The following is a 19,202-nucleotide window of genomic DNA, read 5'->3' on the forward strand; positions in this document are numbered from 1 at the left end:
CACAATTATATTTTTTCTACCCATTGAATTTTTTCTGTCCCAGAATATTGAAGATGTATATTTACATAGTCATGCATGTATGTGTGGATGTATGCATGTATATGTATGTGTGCACACACACACACACAGACATGCACAATGTGTCTCACAAATACTCGCTGTCGTCCAGATGGTTCTTATTTGGCAATGCGGGGAGATTAAGTGCAGGGTAGTGTGTTTCAGTGGGTCCACAGCTAGTACAGCGTGTCTGAGAGTAAGCGCTGAAATGTAACTGCATAGGCCTGCAGCGGGTTAGTGTGTCTGAGCTCCTGTCAGACCAGGCTTCGCACAGTGTGAGTGGCTGAGGCGAGTTTGTGTTTGTTTGCGTGTGCGCCTGTGGGAGTGTGTGGGTGTGTATGTGGTTGTGTGTGTGCGTATTTGTTTTTATGTGACTATGTACCCATGTCCATGCTCAGTTGTGTGTGCGCACATGGGTTTGTGTGTGTGCGTGTGTGTCTGTGTATGTGTATTTGAAATGATTTGATATGATCCGGTTCCTGCCAGTGTAAACTTGAATTCAGCCTGGCGGTTACGGTTCGCTGCTGTGTGAGGCAGAACGGCGGACTCCTCGGTATGGACACATTCAGGGGTTTGGTTTTGGCCCGAACAAATTTTCCCTTCTTATGCCCCAGATCTCTGGTCTTCACTGTAAGGACTTGTGTAGAACAGAGCAGACATGTCCTCCAGTGTTTACAGCTCATCTGACTGCAATAAACCAAATCAGCCACAGCAGAAATCATAGAACATTTTGAGAAATACACGTTGTGCAGATTATTTCCTACCGTATGGAAGGGCCTGAATGCCCATCCATACGGTAGGAAAAAGAAATGCTCTCTACCTTGTAAAATGTCACTGAGTCTTGCAGTTGCTGCCTTAATACCAGAAAAGATGTTTCTGAGAAACCGGGAGTTCCACAGGCAACACTGTCTCAGACTGGACAACACAAGGATGGCGTCATGGAAAAATGAAGGAGACTGAAAACTCCTTGGAACCTGAGAGGCAGTTAGATTTTTTTTAATGAGACTGCACTTGCCACACGATGGCTTTGTTGTCTCAACAATATAGCTTAGGATGTTTCTCACTTAAATGTATCTTGTCTATCCCATAGTTAATCAGTATTATTAGTACTCAAGCAGATGAATGTACGTGTAACTGGGCAATCGATTCCCCATATGCAGTCCTGCTGGGTACAGATCTCAGCACTGTTCTTCCCGTGGAAACAGGGTGTTAGCGAACTGTGTTAAGGCACACTGTTGTCAGTGTGGAGAAACAGCAGGTGACCTTTGATAGTAAACCCGTGGGTAATTAGAGATTCTTTGGAAACTACTAGCATACATGGCGCAGATTTTGGAACAGGGTGTCACCGTTAATTGGTATCATGTAGAAGAAAACCTACTTAATTTGGTTGCTACTAGGACTTCTCACAAAGAATCCCTGTGTGCCTTTCCTGTTTTTATCAAAATGTTGAATTTTTTCTCCCCATCTGTTCCTCCCTCTCTTAAAAGAGCAAAATTAGATTTCACTCTGAGATTAAGAAGTGCCACTCCGCAACATGGACCGCGAGTCGCTCTCACTCCCTTTGCCACGGTGGCCAGTCTGCACCGTCACCCTGTGAGGAGCCGGCTCTTTTGTACAGTACCTGTCATCTCGTGAGAAGCTCCCACCTGTCACTCCCGCCACCCCCGCGTGTAGCGTGATGTGTTTTTTTGCCACCTGTCAGTGCAGCGTCAGATTCGGCTGTTCTGCATTCACATTGGACTTCTTGAGTGACAGCCAGGGAACGGGAGAGAGCACCCAGTCATTAGAGAAATCAGCTTGTCTGGAGAAGACAGGAGGAAACAAGGAGGACTCGTAGGAGGGAAAGATGATACCTTCGTAGGGTCACCCTCCCCCCAAAATATCAGCCACAGCCTGATTTTTTTTTTTTTCTTCACTGAACACGTTTCACTACTCAGGACCTCTATCAGCTTAATTTCACCAATTGCCCTGCTAGCTCATACACATTTTGTGTACCACACACACATTTTCAGGGCAATGTATGTGCGTGTGAGAGCAAATAAATGATGAATAAAATGGCTAATTTGATAGGGAGGATAAATGATCGAGGGCTGTCCTCATTTCTACATATGCAGACAGTATTGCTCAACACTCTGCCTTCTGTCACATTATACTGCACTGTACAAGGAAATCCTTTTGATTATACCCAGTCACATAGTAAACACCACTGCCAGCAGCCTTGCTCTCAGAAAAAGGGGAAAAAATAAACATGAACACCAGAGCGGTACTTTTTGCCCAACAGATCTGGCATAAGCTTTCCTGATCTGGTACATACTCCTATGCATTGAGGGTAAAATGGCACTCTAGCATAGAAATCATAGGTAGTGAAGGAATAATGTGGATTGTATATGTCATGGTGTTACGTAATGGATATTAATATCAGTGAATACATTTTTTTTCTTTTTTTTTCCCCCTGGTTCTATAAATGGTTCTACGTAAGATTCTTCATTTCTGTCAGTCCTGGTATTCATTTAGTCATCAGAAAGATCTCAGTTTCTCAGATTTAGGAATGTTGGCAGGTCTGAGTCAGTGTTATACCGACTGTGTGAAACGTGCTGAATGCTGGCACAGAAATGGAGCTGTTAGCATCAGACAGCCACATGCGGTGTCTCCTTTTGTTGCTGACTTCACTGCCCTGTCCTGCTATGCTTCACGTTTTGGCTTGGCTGTGTGTGTGTCCGTGTGTGTGTGTGTCCGTGTGTGTGTGTGTCCGTGTGTGTGTGTCCGTGTGTGTGTGTGCGTGTGTGTGTGCGTGTGTGTGTGCGTGTGTGTGTGCGTTTGTGTGTCCGTGTGTGTGTGTGTGTGTCCGTGTGTGTGTGTGTCCGTGTGTGTGTGTGTCCGTGTGTGTGTGTCCGTGTGTGTGTGTGCGTTTGTGTGTCCGTGTGTGTGTGTGCGTGTGTGTGTGTGCGTGTGTGTGTCCGTGTGTGTGTGTCCGTGTGTGTGTGCGTTTGTGTGTCCGTGTGTGTGTGCGTTTGTGTGTCCATGTGTGTGTGCGTGTGTGGCTGCGAGCGGCCCACGTGCACACGTGCAGGTGCCCGCCCGTGCCCTGCAGCCAGGGAAGACGCCCCTGCGCCGTTATCCTCCCAAACAGAGCATTCCTGCCAGGCTTGGCAGCCCCCAAAAGGTTTTTTTTTTTTTTTTTCATCAGAGCTCAACTAATAACCTCTCACAATAAAATCCCCAGGTGCTGTCTTATGCTCCAAAGAAAACAGCAAATGTTTGTCTGCGAATAGGGCTTGTTTTCCTCTTCAGCCCTTTATCGGTAATTGTGGTGGTGTTGTCCGTGGCAGGTGAGGGGAGGCGTTTATGACATGGAGGCTTACCCCAGTTTGATTGGTTGCTCGGTTGCCATGCCTCCTCCCCGTCTCGCCGTGGTAACAGTCACTGTGCCATTTATTGGCAGCGAAGCGGCAGGGGCATTCTGAGCCAGGTCATCAGGTACCACCGCTTGCTGAAAAGGCGACTTTGATGCTTTGGCAGCAGTGCTGTTGGTATATTGCATTGCAGTGTTGGAGATGATGTGATATGCAGGTGCTGTCATTGGAGCAGTAACAAGTGAAGTCAGCTTCTTGAATGTTTTCATATGGCTTAAGTTTTGCCTGCATTTGAACCCACGGTCATAACACACTATATCATTTTCACTGGGATTCCTATAATCCTAGATGGTGTTGTGATGTGCCAAACATGGTCAAATCCATTAAGCATTAATAACAGAAGTGTAACTTTGAGATGTCAGACAAGAATCCTAGCATATTCATTAGAACTCCGTATGCAGGTTTTTAAGGTGGAAGCCCCAAGGCACTGTCAAGGAGAAAGAAATTATTGCAAGCCTTTTAAACATTGTTTGACATGAGTTGGATCTGTATGAAAGCATTGAAATATACCTCATTTTGCGGCATATGAACACTTGTTAAAAGATGACAAAATCTTGATTCCAGCAATTCCAGTATGTGCAGTTAATACCAAAAGGAATCGAAGACTTTGAAAACTTTGGCTCAGGGTCCATTTTGAGTCTTGGAATAATCATCTCTGTTTGTATAGTTGATATTTAAATTTCGTGCTGTTTTAATCCATCCACGATCACAAGTTCAGGGAATTATTATAAGCATAACTGATAAATTAAGTACTAAATTTGTTCTTGTGTACAGACTCTAGATTCTAGTTGAATGTTTCATAGGCTTGCATGTACAGATTTCACCGTTCCTCTCAAATACGATTTTTTTGTGTGTTATTTAAATGTATGTATGTGTACCTTTCTTATAGCACAGGAAATTTTATTGTGAAATATATGTTGTAAGAAATGATTTAAAAAAAAAAAATTCTGAAATCATACATCTATTCATGAGATAATGTATGCAGACACTGTTTAGAGGAAGCCAGCTTGTTAATGTCCACCTCTGCTGTTCAGCCATAGAGAGATGCAAATGTGCATAATATGCACTGTTTATGTTGTGCTGATATTTCCACTAAACACACTCTTCATTTACGCATCAATTGCATGTGTTGAGAACAGTAAAACAGAAAATTTAGAAGGTGGTCACATCTATGCCGTAAATGGAATTATAGCATTGTGTTTGCTGGCAGTAGGAAAGGAAAATGACACCATCATAAAATGCCATCATAAAGTGTCCTTTTTCTTTACAGAGATTTATCCAATAACCGAATCGGCTGCCTGAATGTGGATATATTTAAGGGCCTCCCGAGTCTGGTTAGACTGTAAGTCAATTGTATTTTTCATTACTGTAATTTACAGTCAGCATGATCACTATATTTATTCCATGCATTGCAGCACAGGTCTGTGTGGTGTGCTGGAGCTCAGTAATGCTGGAATAATGAACTAGCTCCATTGTATTGAACAGGCATGAAGCTTGGAAAAATAGTAACAGGTGTGGTGATATTAGAATGATGTGATAAAGACAGATTTTTGTCACAGGCCTCTAGTGGATTCCACGCACCAGCTGCACAGCTGATGGTGCATAATCTGTTGGAGGCTGTCTGTATGCAGTCTGTAAAAATGATAGCTGGACATCTCAGTGAAGGTCATGGAGCCAAGCTGGTGCTGTTAAATGGTTATTATGAAGATGAGTCTTCTACCTTACCAACCGTGTGTCAGGTTCTCCCAAGACTTAAGTCCTTGTTGTCTGTATTGTGCTGTTTGTTTCTAATGTATAATTGTATTGTCTTTTCAGAAATATATCAGGGAATATGTTTTCATCTTTGTCTCAAGGGACCTTTGACAGTCTTGTCTCTCTGAAGACTTTGTAAGTACAGCCAGACAAGTGGAGATTTCTTGTGTTAGATCATGCATTTTGAATGGTTGAGGTATTATTTTAAATACTTCATTGTGTTGGATTTGACTGTCATGGTGTGAAAGGCTAGGTAATGATTAAATGTGTTAGGCACTTATTTGATTTTGTGGTAGAGGGTGGCAATGGGGGGTGACCCTCTCTTCTGTCCTCAGGGAGTTCCAGACCCCATACCTGCTATGTGACTGTAACCTGCTGTGGCTGCTTCGCTGGATCAAGGACAGGAACATTGCTGTGAAAGACACCCGCTGTTCATACCCGCGGTCCTTACAGGGCCAGCTCGTCACCTCCCTCAAACCCGAGCTTCTTACCTGTGGTGAGAAACGGCCTGTCACCAGAAACCGTCTGGCTGTCTGCAGTGTGCCTATCCAATAACTCCATGTACCTGTCTCCTCCTCCACCCTCCACTAAAACCTGCCTCTTCCACCCACAGTCTAGAATGGGAGAGATTCATCTCCCCCAGGTGCTAGTAGAAATAAGCTTGAGACATAAACCAGCTTTTGCTAAAGATGGTTGTTAGAGTTCTTTATATTTAAGTGAACTCATGATAAATAGTAACAGGGCTGGGGCACATGATAACAAGCATCCTGTTTGATATCAGCATGATGTACTGTAATACTATATAACTTGCAGCTTGCAAGTGTTTCATGAGTATGGCCTTTTATGAAAATATTATGAAATATGTGGCACAGAGGAGTACACCACATACTCCATGATTTATGTCTCCATCAGAAACTGTATAATTAAGCACTAAAGATAACTCAATGGATTCCCAGTGGATTGTGTTAATGCAGTATTTGGCTTCACAGGCATCTCGATCTCATAGGCCAAAAAATAAAAAATGTTCCAGACAAGGTTAGTTCATCCCCAGACCGCTGGAATATATAGGAGAGTTATTTTCTTTTGCTGTTTCGCCTCGACTTTGCGCAACCAACGTCAAGCAGAGGGTGGTTGAATATGTGTTGTGGCGAGGCCGCGGGCGGGATGACCTCTGACCTCTGACCTCGTCGCCCGCAGACGCCCCCCTGGAGCTGCCGTCCTTCCAGATGACCCCATCCCAGCGGCAGATCGTGTTCCGCGGGGACAGCCTGCCCTTCCAGTGCATGGCCTCCTACATCGACGAGGACATGCAGGTGCTGTGGTACCAGGACGGCAGGATGGTGGAGCCGGACGCCGCCCAGGGCATCTTCATCGAGAAGAGGATGGTCCAGAACTGCTCGCTGATCGCAAGGTAGCCTCACGCTCTGAGAAACGCACTGAGTAAGCTGCAGCTATCCCCTACAGTCACGCCTTAACAGTAGTGATAGGACAGTGCGACAGCTTTAAGGCAGTGAGTTGCTGGTGAATGCTGGATGGCTCTACCCGTTTTTGTGTTCTTCCTGGTCCATTATTTTCCATTGTAGTAAATTTTTGTGTCCTTGAGAATACTGTGCCAAGTGATTGCATGGCGTCTGAGTGGTTTAAAAGCTGAGATGGCTTTCAGGACCAGCTCTCCCTCAGGTGGACAGCAGTGTGGTGTAGTGGTAAGGAGCAGGGCTCGTAACCAAATGGTTGCTGGTTTGATTCCTCACAAGGGCACTTCTGTTCTACCCTTGGGCAAGGTACTTAACCCACAATTGCCTCAGAAATACCCAGCTGTATAAATGGATAAAATTGTAACGTACTATATGTACATCGCCCTGGATAAGAGCGTCTGGTAAATGACGGTAACGTAATGTGAAGCGAATGATGTCTGTGACGTTGCAGCGCGCTCACCATCTCCAACATCCAGCCGGGCTCGACGGGGAACTGGGAGTGTCGCGTGAGGACGAGCCGAGGGAACAACACCCGCACCGTCCACATCGTGGTGCTGGAGACCTCGGCCAAGTACTGCCCCCCGGACAGGGTGTCCAACAACAAGGGGGAGTTCAGGTGAGGGGGCTTGGAACTGCCCATTTATGTCACTTCATCTTCCTGTCTGCTTCGGCAGATATCTCTAGACTCGCAAGATGCTTCAAACATTCACTGTTTCATTTCAGCACAAAACTGTTAACAGGAGATGCCACCACTAGTATATTGACTGGTTGTAATTAAATTTCTGGCTTTCAGACAGGTATTCGTTATTTTTTTAGTTTAGAGGTACCAACAGCAGCTGCTTTAGAACGTGAATGACAGCTACACCTATGAGTTGGACTTCTGTGAGTGAGTGGTTAGGTGTTGTTAGCTGAGATGACTGGTCTGTGCACAAACATTGTCTTTCTGTGTTCATAGCTGCCATAATCCAGCCTGTCAGTCAGCAAGCGCGTGAGATACTCAGCTCCGCGATGCCCTCTAGTGGTAGAATATGTCACTGGCATCTCCTTCTGTCTAATAGTGTAGTAGAACACCAACAGTTTACAGTTGTTATTATTTGTGGCCTAGGTGCCTGGAATGTATGAATAGTGGGAAGAAAACCCTCTTGATTGGGCAAATCATTGTATTTCCCCGAGAATGTCAGATGCGCTCATAAAACATGGTTAATGGCTATCAGGGCTGGGGACTCATAACCAAAGCCTTGCTGATTCAGTTCCCTGCTAAGGTGCTGCTGTTGTACCTTTGAACAAGGTACCTAATCCACAATTGCCTTAGTAAATATCCAGCTGTATAAATGGATAAAATCGTGAACTACTATATATATGTTGCTCTAAATAGGAGCGACTGCCAAATGACAATAATATAATGTACCACGAGTGAAAGCCTGCTCTGCAGTGCTCTGAAGATTCCCCTCTTTGCCAGGTGGCCCCGCACTCTGGCTGGTATCACTGCCTACCTGCCCTGCAGCCGGCTGGCCTCTGGCACGGGCATCTACTCGGGCTCCTCTGCGGACGACCGCAGGGCCTGGCGACGGTGCAGCCGGGACGGGTTTTGGGCGGAGGAGGACTACTCCCGCTGTCAGTACCAGAAAGATGTCACCCGCGTGCTCTACATCATCAACCAGGTAATGCAACAGGAAAGGCCACACCTTTCTGCGCTTTTGGTTGTGATTGAGGACATCAGGATCTAGGAGACCTAGGAAAACCCAGGTTATGTGCTTGTCCTCCATGACGCCACTGTTGTACGTACCTTGCAATTGATAGAGGATTTAACAGACAGAACTCTGAATAAATTCTGTTAAATCCGTAGAAATGCACATGAAGTATTTCACTTTTTCTGTTTATGACCTAACTTTCAGATAGACACCTCTTGCCCTGTTTGTAAGGGCTCTTTAATGATTTGGGATATGCCAGATTCTGTTCCATTTCTGAACATTTGTGTAACAATGCACATATTGTTAAGACGCATGTTTTGTGTTGGCTACCCTCACCTATAAAGTAAATCTATATGTAAGGGTCCCTTACAATTGCATGAAAGTACATGCATAATCATAATAACAGCAGGGCTCAGTGAAGCTGCATTCTGAAACATACCCTTTGTGTATTTAGCATGTTATGGAACCATTTTGATGCGGGACTGCAAACTGATCCATGCCTGGCCTCAGAGGGACCTCGGATGTAGATGTTATCTGAGAGCACTGCTTATAATTTTGGGCTGAGGCTTCAGAGCTGCTCATGTGGTGACATGCCTGAGTCTCTCTTTACCCCTCCCCTCTCTCTCTCTATCCCCCTCCTGTCTCCCCCCCCTCCTCTTCCCCTTGTTTCCTCTCCCTTTTCTTTTCTCTTCCCCCCTCTCTCTCCCTCATTTCTCTCTCCCTCCTCTCTCTTCCTCTCCTCCTCTCCCTTCTCCCTGTCTCCCTCTCTCTCTCCCTCCCCCAGATGCCTCTGAACCTGACCAATGCAGTGACCACCGCCCGCCAGTTGCTAGTGTACACCGTAGAGGCCGCCAACTTCTCTGACAAGATGGACGTCATCTTTGTAGCGCAGATGATCGAGAAGTTTGGAAAGTTTGCAGAGAAGTATAAGGAGGTGAGTTCAGGCTCTCTGCATCTCTGCAGGGGGTCTTTGGAGACGGCCGCATCTCTTCTTTGCCTGACGGGATCTGTGGTCAAGGCCACTCCCACCCCCCCGGTCTTCAGAGAGCTCAGCTGAAGGGAAGCGCCCCCCTGCTGCGCATCTGTCCCCTGATTGGAGCAGCCAGCCCGCTCTGCGGCTCTCACCAGCAGTGGTGGCCTCATGCAGAGCCGGGAGGAGAGAGGCGACGTGTTTGTGTCTGGAACCGGGAGGAGCGGTCCTGTCTCTGGTGTATAAGCTGCCTTTTCTGCGGAAGAATAGCTTAACCTTTCGCAAAAGTGTGTTAACTCTCCTTTCAATCCCCACGATGGGGACAGGTTCTTAAAGCAAACTTTTCTAAGGCGAACCACAAAGGACTGTCCATCAGACAGACTGAATTATTTAAAGGAATTAAACGGCACCATCTCTTTTCTAAAACTTAGTATTTGAATTGGCAGTTTTTAAAGTAACGTCTCTCTTTCTGAGTCCGCTTCCGTCTCAATTGATGGTGAGCAGTGAAGCAGTCACACAGATGTAATGCCTTATAAGCTGGTGCTGTGACTGACAGCTGTCTTGTAAGATCACCTAACACACCTAGAACTTAAGACATTATTAGATGAAGTCCCATTTCCAGGCCCCTTTTATGAAAGAAACCTCGGACTGGTGAGGCTCAGATTGGTGTTGCATTAGACACAGTCTGCCTGTGAGACACGTGGGCAAAATAAATGGCCCGTCTGTAGATTGAGATGTCCTCTCGTTGGCTTCACCTTGCCCATGCGCCCCGGGATTGGCCCTCTGTCCCCCCCACAGATGGGGGAGCTCTGTCTCTGTCTTTCATCACTGGGCCGTCTCCCCAGCCCGGGAAGCGGCGGAGCGGCTCTGAAAATAAACCGCCGGCGGTAATTACGCTTCGGGGACCATCTGCATGTTGTTCTTTTGCGGAGACGGAGTTAGATGAGAGCGGGTGTGACGGGCGATGACGGATCATGAAGGTAATGATTACCTGCTGCTCGGCGAGGACCTGGAGGTGTTTCATCTCGTCTGGCGGCGAGCGTGCGGCACCTGCTCGCGCACAGCTGTGGCGGCGGGAACGGCAAACTCGCGGTCCGCGGCCCAGACCCCCCGCTGCTCCTCTGAACCCCCCCCTCGCCTGCCCTGTTTGAGCCGTACCAGGGGAACAGTGCAGCCATGCAGAGGTTTATCCACAGTAAAACTCTGATGGGAGCGGTTGACAGGATCTCTGGCAGGAGAGCGTTAGGGCCCTGTCTGATGGCTGGTGTCTGGGAGAGCTGACTGCTCTGTGACACGTGTTGCTCAACTTCCAATCCAGTTGGCGTAACTCTGGAGGCCGATTCCCTCTGTATTGCCACAGCTTTGTTGCTTCTGAGACTTAATGAGGGAAAAAAACAGTGGATGATGCCATTCAGTATAACTGTTTTTGCCTTTGCCTTTGCCTCAGGACAGTAGCGCTCTGTGTCTCTGCTTAGGGCGGTGTTGCCAGGCAGTGTTGACAGGCATGTAGACAGATACAGAGCAGGTGACCCTAGGGTGTGTGACACATGTGTCTGTGGCTTTAGCAGAGTGTCTCGCCCACGTGGGCTGTGTGGGTGACTCGGGGTGACGGTGTGTGTCTGTGGCACAGCGTGGGCTGTGCGGGAGACTCTGGGTGACGGGGAATGTCTGTGGCTGTAGCGTTTCCCATCCGTGCGGGTGACGGTGTGGGTGTCTGTGTCTGCAGCTGGGGGACGTGATGGTGGACATCTCCAGCAACCTGATGCTGGCGGACGAGCGGGTGCTGTGGATGGCCCAGCGGGAGGCGCGCGCCTGCTCCCGCATCGTCGAATGCCTGCAGAGGATCGCCAGCCACCGGCTCGCCAGCGGCGCCCAGGCATACTCTACTGTGAGTCTGCACGCGCATGCACACACACACACACGCACACACACACGCACACACACACACATAGGCTGCTCGTGGAACCAGCCAGACGAGACACTGGGGACCAAGTTTGGGATTACAGTTGGTTGGTGGTTTATGATTTTAGAATTGCTGGTACCACCATAAAAAGGCTAATGAAAATTTACCACATTTAGCACTTACCCTGCAGACACCATAGAATTCAAACTTTTCACCTCATTCCACATAAGGTCTATATGTATCTATACATATATATGTGGGTGTATATAATATACATATATACTATATAAAATATTGTATATAAAATGTAATTATACATTTTATGTGATAATTTTCATTGTAAGTGGTAGACAGAACATTTGCATATTTGGAAGGAGGTTTTACAGGCACTGCTGTGTAGTGAAATTGATAATGCTCTAGTACAATCATAAGACTATAGAAGCGCCTCTGCCTTAGATGTGCGTCAGTAGTTGTGAGATAAGTGTGTCTCCCCTCAGAACTCCCACAGCATCGCCCTGGAGGCCCACACCATCAAAGCCAGCAGCTTCAATGGCATGACCTGCACGCTCTTCCAGAAGATGGCGCCGGAGCGCTCAGGCATGCGGGAACTCGGCAACCGAGACTCGGACATGAACCTGGACAAGCAGCTGAGCTTCAAGTGCAACGTCACCAGCACCCTGTCCAGCCTGGCCCTCAAAGTCAGTGTGCTCTCCACCTGTCTGTCCCTCTGATCTCATCAAACAGCTCCTTGAACCCTTCTCAAAAACATGACGATGAATCATATGCCAGTGTGAATTCCGCGCTAAAAGTAGAATTCCTCTCTCCATCTCTTTTACATAGACTTCCTGCAGTGCCATTTAATTTGGTTTGACATCTAAAGTTTAAAAGCTTTAGTTTGGTGGTTTTAAAACTAGTGGTTTAACCCCTACCTGTGAGAGGAAGAGGATTGTGAAGTTTAGTGTGGTAACATCGACTCTGAAGCCTGCAGAGGTGCCGCAATTGTGGAGCTTGTAAACACTGTGAGTGAGGTACCACTGGAGTGACTGGATCTTGCTGTCCACTCTCCCAGAACACCATTGTGGAGGCGTCTCTCCAGCTGCCTGCCTCACTGTTCTCCCAGCACTCGGGGTCTGGCCAGGCTGAGGAGGCCTTCTACAAGCTTCACCTGCTGGCCTTCAGGAACGGCAAGCTCTTCCCCGCCACCGGCAACTCCAGCCACCTGGCCGACCAGGGCAAGAGGCGGAGCGTCACCACGCCTGTCGTCCTCGCCAAGATCGGTGGGTGTGGAAACGGCCCGGCCAGCACAGTACACCGCCGCTGTAACAGCACTGTAACGCCATGGGTCGCTCCCCTTACCTCAGTGTATTAGCACTGTAACACCATGTGTCGTCTTACCTCAGAGTAACAGCAGTGTAATCTTTTGGGTAACCTTACCTTATTATAACTATGGCATATTGCAGTGAGACACCTTTTGAGACACCTCGATGGACTGGTCTTAACGTTTTAAGATAATTCATAGTCTGATTATTGTTGCTCATTCAACTTGAATGGATACACTTCTGGTCTTTTGTGCTGGAAGTTGCTCTGGATAAGAGTGTCTGCTAAATGTATATAATGTAATATGATACAGTTCTTTTAATACTGGCTTGGTAAAGGAGATCAACAAGTAAGCCTTGGGCCTTGGCAAGCCATTTGAAATAGTATTGTGGAGTATGGAAGTTTGAGATGTATCTCAAACTTTGTGTGATAGTAGTGGTTTTGGCCTCTGTTCTCATATGTGGTCTCCTCCTTCACAGAGGGCTACCCTCTGAAGAATCTGCGCAGCCCGGTGAATGCCACGCTGCGCAGGTTTGCGCACGGGGCCGACGGCGTGGCGGCCTACTGGAACTTCAGCCTGCTGGGCGGGCAGGGGGGCTGGGAGTCGGACGGCTGCCGGATCCTCCACTCCGACGACAACTTCACCACCATCTCCTGCAACTCGCTCAACAACTACGCCGTGCTGATGGTGAGGAACGTCCACTGCGCTTTTTCCAACGTGCCATCTCGTACCTCCTCCCAAGCCGAAATTCACTCACCTCTGCTTGGAAATTGCTTAAGGAGACCTTACCATCATCATAACGATGGAGTCATTCAGCTTTATGGATGCTCTTTTTTCTCACTATATGCTAATTTAATGGCTTCTCTGAATTGTAAATAATGCTCTATTTTGCATTGCTTCCAGTAATGAGTCCCAGTTATGTCCTACGGCATACTGCCTGTAGGGACTAATTACATCTGTTACAATGCCATCTCTGCTGTCACGTGCACGGGAACCCGAGGCTGTCAGTGAGATGGACGGATGGATGGATGGGTGTTTGTTTCTTCCTCCAGGACTTAAGCGGAGGGGAGTACTTTTTCCACAGCACTGACCTGCTCCACCCGGTCATCTACGGCACCGCTGTCATCCTGCTGCTCTGCCTGGCGGCTGTCATGGTCAGCTACATCTACCACCACAGGTAACGCCCCGGACCGCGCTCTGCAGTACATTACATTCATTTAGTGAGCTCTCTTACCCAGAGTGACTTCCAGCACGATAGAACAAAAGTGTATCCATTGAAGTTGAATAAGCAATAGTGTCAGACCAGGCTAATAATACACACAGGCCAGTGAATGTGAGCATAACACTTCAAGCCCTACCACAAGTTAACTTGTGCAACCTATCTAGACAAGGGAAGCCAAGTGTACTACCATACATCAGTCACAGAATCCAAAACACACATTAAATAAAACAGCAAGTATTACAAGTAGCAGGAATATGAGATAAGAGATGGGTCTTCAGTCCGCATTGGAAAATGGCTGGCGATTCAGCCGTAGTGACCCCTGGGGTTTTCTCTGGTGTTTTCTCTGCACTGCGGCAGGATCATGGCTATTTCTTGTCGTAAATCTGCAGGTCTGTCAGGATCAGCCGCAAGTGCTGGCACATGCTGGTCAACCTCTGCCTCCACATCTTCCTGACCTGCGGCGTGTTCGTCGGGGGCATCAACCAGACGCGCCATGCCAGCGTGTGCCAGGCCGTGAGTACCCCCCTGTCAGCCTGGCACGGGCTCACTGAGAACAGCGCAGGGGGGCCCCCAGTAGACCTTCAGCGGGATGGTTCTGGCGCCATGTTAATTCCAGGAAATGAAGAGGGACAGTCCTTAGAAGTCAGCTTAGTCAGAGTGCCGGTGTTTGTAAATGAAGATGGCTGGAGCGCAGTGCTGCTGCAGAGATTTAGTGGAAACCCAACACCACAGCCCTCTTGTCCCCAGTCTGACATGAATAGCTCAAGTGTTATGAAGATTTTACACAGAAACCCTGCTGTTGTCCTGCATACCAAAAAAAAAACCTAGTTAATCTGTGTTTGTCATCCCTATCACAAGTGTTAATTCCTTTCCGCTGTATGGAGCTGAAATTTAATGCCATACTTGAAAACATAGCGATGTATGGAAATGGATTTGGGATGCTTCGGCTAGGCATATCCCCACCATTCTTAGGTCCTGTGTTAAATGCCAAGTCGATAGCGTTGATGTTGACTTATTGTGACCCCCTTGGTGTCCTCCTTAGGTTGGCATCGTGTTGCATTACTCCACTCTGGCCACTGTGCTGTGGGTGGGAGTGACTGCACGCAATATCTACAAGCAGGTCACCCGTAAGGCCAAACGCTATGAGGAACTTGATGAACCGCCTCCCCCACCCAGGCCCATGCTGAGGTAAAATACGACATCCCCCACAATGCACCTGAAAAATTGACTGGAACTGCAGACTTGGGCAAGGCTTGGAGCTTTTTGCAGTTGTATCTGATTTTGTTGTTTCAGGCTGTGTAATGGCATCGCCTTTTCCCAGTGGGCATTTTACTGTAATGTATGTGAATTTCTTAATTAACCAGGCAACAAATAAGTACTTCAAAGTCTGTCAAGTCTTCAAGTGTTTTGCTGTGGAGATGATGTTCAAGGAACCAGGGAGTGTTCAGTAGAGGGTACAAGGGTTAAGACCTGCATTGTCACTGATCACTTACAGTTGATCATAGTGAATGGCATCCAGAACTTCCTTGAGTGCAGGTCTGTGTATGACCACAGGGTGTCAGTAAAAGTGTCTTAAATCAGACATCTGGGCTGTTTGTACAATAGTTACAGCAGTATGGTGTTGAATTTACACTGAGCATTTGTCTTTATAAAAACCACACATTACTGTTTTAACAAGAGAAGCACTGAATAACCAGTTCTTCAAAAAACGGAACAGTAATTTGCCACCTCTACTGACATCCCTGTAAATGACAAATAAACCGCTTCAGCTGCATGCTGCAGCTCTAAGGGGAACTGCATTTATAGCAGAAATTAGGGAGATGTTCATAGCGTCTCAACAATGTCAGAGTAAGAGGAAAATTTTACCCAGAATCCATTTTTCTTCTATAGAGTCACATTCCGGCCAGTGAACCTGGGGATGCTGTACTGGCTCTGATTTGTGGTTAGACCTGTGACCTCCATGTCATGCTGCAGGGGTGTGGGGGTCTGTGTGTCCACATGCATTTGCATTGTTGCCTGCATTGGGGCTCCTTGGTTGGAAGTGCAGTCATTAATGTAATTAATCATAGTAAGAGTGGATCGCCTTTGGCTGCTCAGGCTCGGTCATGAAGACACTGCTGCCTTCACCCTGTACATAAGGATATCCAACATGTTGGCAGCACATCAATGCTGTAACTCGCCTAAAGTAATAAACCAACTGCCCTTGCAAGCGCTTGATAAGTCATGCAAATTAAATGGAATATGTAAATAGAAATGTATAAACTAATTACAAAATATATAAGTCAAAACCCATCAACTGGAATGCACTTCATTACTACAATACATTTAATCAAGCATTACAACTGAAATAGACTTGAAAATGTGGTCTTTATTTTACAGTTGCATTTATTTGAGCAATTTGAATGGCTCGTTGACATGTACAGGACATGTAATCTGGATTTAGTGGAATTTGGCTTATGTGTAGTTTACGTAAATTGTCTTTGTAGAGCACTTCCTCGTGGCAGCTCTCTCACACAGACTCATGGTTAACATGCTTGTGACTTTCACAAAACCTTTCCAATTTTTTAGCTGTGCGGCCAGTATGGGTACATGTTTTTAACAGGTTCCCATGCCTCCTCATAGCCATTTATTCTTTTACTCCCTTGTTAAAAAGTTAGAAGAGAAGATGGGAGATCTAAGGAGGTGTTGAATGTGAATGTCTTTTCTTTTCGTAGATTCTACTTAATAGGCGGAGGAATACCAATCATTGTCTGTGGTATAACTGCAGCTGCTAACATTAAGAACTATGGAAGCCGGATTAATGCTCCATTGTAAGTACACCAGGCTCTATGATCTCATTGTACGGAGATGGATAACTTTAATAATGCCATGTCTGCTCCCTTGCTTAGGGTAGGTGAAAAGCTGTCATTTTCTGTCTTCTCCAGTTATGCTTTAGCATATTCCTTCCCTATTCTTTCTTCATAATCTGAGAGAAATTGCTTTTTTATCATCCAGCTGCATTTGTTTGATTTTGTAAATAATGGATATATATGGAGAAAATTTAGTTTTCTCAGAATTTCGAAGCGCCTAATTATGACTGGCTATTTATAGCTAGCATGTCAGCGGCTTGCAAGTGCTGGTTCCAGAGCTGCCTCTCTCAATGGTGACAGCTGTTTTGGTTGCGTAACAGTAGTGAGTAATTTGGAAGTCTGGACTCTCTGAAGTCTTTTGAGTTTAATTAATTTTGCTACAGAGATGCAACGAAACTACAGATTGGGGTGTTGCGGAACAGTAGCGCTTGGAGTGGAAAACAAAACTTAACGCGCAGAATGCATCGGTTAATTTACTGTATCACACTCCAAAGTGAATTATAATGAAGTTTCAAATTTAACCTAATGAAGCTCATCCCTGTCTGTTTTTAGATAATTTGAGACCATAGAGTCTTAAATATTAACTGTTTGCTTGCTGTTCCCAACTGAGATGTAGTGTTTAATCACATTCCATAGATTGTGAATCACTCTGGTTGGAGAGGGGGCCAGTGAGCTTGGTGCTGTTAACTGTAATCCTGTCCGCTATGTTTGCAGTTGCTGGATGGCCTGGGAGCCCAGCTTGGGGGCCTTCTACGGGCCGGTCGGCTTCATCGTCTTCGTGAACTGCATGTACTTCCTCAGCGTGGTGGTGCAGCTGAGGCGCCACCCGGAGCGCAGGTTCGAGCTGAAGGAGCCGGCCGAGGAGCAGCAACGGCTGGCGGGCAGCGAGACGGGCGAGGCCGCCGCCCACGACTCCGCCTCCGTCTCCCAGGGCAACTTCTCCGCCGTGTCGCTGTCAGCCCTGGAGAACGAGCACACCTTCCCGGCCCAGCTGCTCGGCGTCGGCCTGGCCCTGCTGCTCTTTGTGGCGCTGTGGGTGTTCGGCGCCCTGGCGGTCTCTCAGGAGTACCCCGCGGACCTGATCTTCAGCTGCCTGTTCGGGGTGGTGGCGCTGGGCCTGGGGGCCTTCATGGTGGTCCACCACTGCATTAACAGGGAGGACATGCGGCGATACTGGGTGTCGGCCTGTTGCCCCGGGAGGCGGGACTACTCCATGCAGGTGAACCTCCCGCCAACGGGCTCCAGCACAGGGACTGAGGAGGCGCCCAAGTGTCCTAACGGCAGCGCCGAATCCTCCTGCACCAATAAGAGTGCCTCCAGCGTCAAGAACTCCTCTCAGGGCTGCAAGCTGACCAACCTCCAGGCGGAAGCTGCACAGTGCAAGCCACTCCCCGTCCCCGCCCCCAGCAACGGCACCGCCCTGCTGGACAACAGCCTGACAGAGCACTCGCTGGACAACGAGATCAAGATGCACGTCTCGCCCATCGAGGTGCAGTTCCGGCCCAACGGGCACGCGGGCCGGCACCACAAGAACCGGACCCGGGCGCACCGGGCCAGCCGGCTGACAGTGCTGCGGGAGTACGCTTATGACGTGCCCACCAGCGTGGAGGGCAGCGTGCAGAACGGGCCGCACAAGAGCCGCCACGGCAGCTATGACAGCCACATGCGCAGCCGCCGCGCCGCCTACATGGCCTACAGGGAGCGGCACCAGAGCCAGCAGCAGCAGGACAGCAGCGAGGCCAGCGCCACCCTGCCCCGCCGCGGCGGCACCACGGACAAGGGAGGGGGCGGGGCCAGCTCGGCTGGCACGGCCAAAGACAGCGCCAAGCAGTCCATTAACGTGGAACTGGAGGCCCAGCCCAAATCATATGGCCTTAATCTGGCCAGCCAGAATGGGCAGCTCAAGGACAGTGTGCTGAGCGCCCCTTTACTCACCTCCGATAACACTGGCAACATAAAGACTGGCCTATGGAAACATGAAACTACTGTGTAGCGAGAGTGTTCCTGGGTGAAAGAGTGAATCTGACTTACTTTTTTTTCCTGAACTGTGAATCTTGGTTTTGTTTTAGACAATTTTGAGAAGCTCTGTAAAAAGTTTTTGCTAAAAAAAAGTATTGAAAAGCCACAATAATTCCGTATGTGAAATTAAGTGAAGATTTGTGAACAACCCCATTTATTGTAAGAGGACCCGGCTTTCACCATTTGTAAATGATCTATTTTTATATCATTTAACCCTGTTTAATAGTCAGTTCTTAAACTTTGTATGTGGAACTGCATGGCCTGTCCTGTTGCCCTGTGCATATATATGGGCTGGTATTTTTTATTTTCAAGTTCTTGAATTTTGTTTTTACAAAATAAACGAAATGTCTCTAATTGCATCTACAGCATAGAAAAAATGTGAACTCTGCCGAACACACACGCTTCGTATAGATCTGAGGGGTACCCAAAGGTAAGTTAAAGCGTCTGCGTTTCAGAAGTTACCCTTCAGTCTGTACTTTCTTGGAAAAGCCAGTAATTGGAGCCGATTGAGAAGCGCGGGGCTGTAAAGGCCA

The 19,202-nt window shown here is 47.6% G+C and overlaps 1 protein-coding gene across 1 annotated transcript in view; it reads left to right on the forward strand.

Moving 5' to 3' along the window:
* adgra3 (adhesion G protein-coupled receptor A3) overlaps window positions 1-18,874 on the forward strand; it is a 37,488-nt gene extending 18,614 nt beyond the window's left edge. Inside the window, exons 4-19 of the mRNA XM_036551772.1 lie at window positions 4,741-4,812; window positions 5,286-5,357; window positions 5,558-5,718; window positions 6,420-6,633; window positions 7,149-7,313; window positions 8,157-8,358; window positions 9,173-9,322; window positions 11,085-11,246; window positions 11,759-11,959; window positions 12,331-12,538; window positions 13,058-13,266; window positions 13,632-13,756; window positions 14,191-14,314; window positions 14,844-14,989; window positions 16,516-16,611; window positions 17,365-18,874. Coding sequence (XP_036407665.1) covers window positions 4,741-4,812; window positions 5,286-5,357; window positions 5,558-5,718; window positions 6,420-6,633; window positions 7,149-7,313; window positions 8,157-8,358; window positions 9,173-9,322; window positions 11,085-11,246; window positions 11,759-11,959; window positions 12,331-12,538; window positions 13,058-13,266; window positions 13,632-13,756; window positions 14,191-14,314; window positions 14,844-14,989; window positions 16,516-16,611; window positions 17,365-18,643 — 3,586 coding nt within the window. The 3' untranslated portion in view covers window positions 18,644-18,874. The remainder of the gene's footprint in view (window positions 1-4,740; window positions 4,813-5,285; window positions 5,358-5,557; window positions 5,719-6,419; window positions 6,634-7,148; window positions 7,314-8,156; window positions 8,359-9,172; window positions 9,323-11,084; window positions 11,247-11,758; window positions 11,960-12,330; window positions 12,539-13,057; window positions 13,267-13,631; window positions 13,757-14,190; window positions 14,315-14,843; window positions 14,990-16,515; window positions 16,612-17,364) is intronic.
* The last annotated feature ends 328 nt before the right edge of the window (window positions 18,875-19,202 follow it).

The sequence above is a fragment of the Megalops cyprinoides genome, chromosome 18 (genome assembly GCF_013368585.1).
Source record: "Megalops cyprinoides isolate fMegCyp1 chromosome 18, fMegCyp1.pri, whole genome shotgun sequence".
NCBI classification, from domain to species: domain Eukaryota; kingdom Metazoa; phylum Chordata; class Actinopteri; order Elopiformes; family Megalopidae; genus Megalops; species Megalops cyprinoides.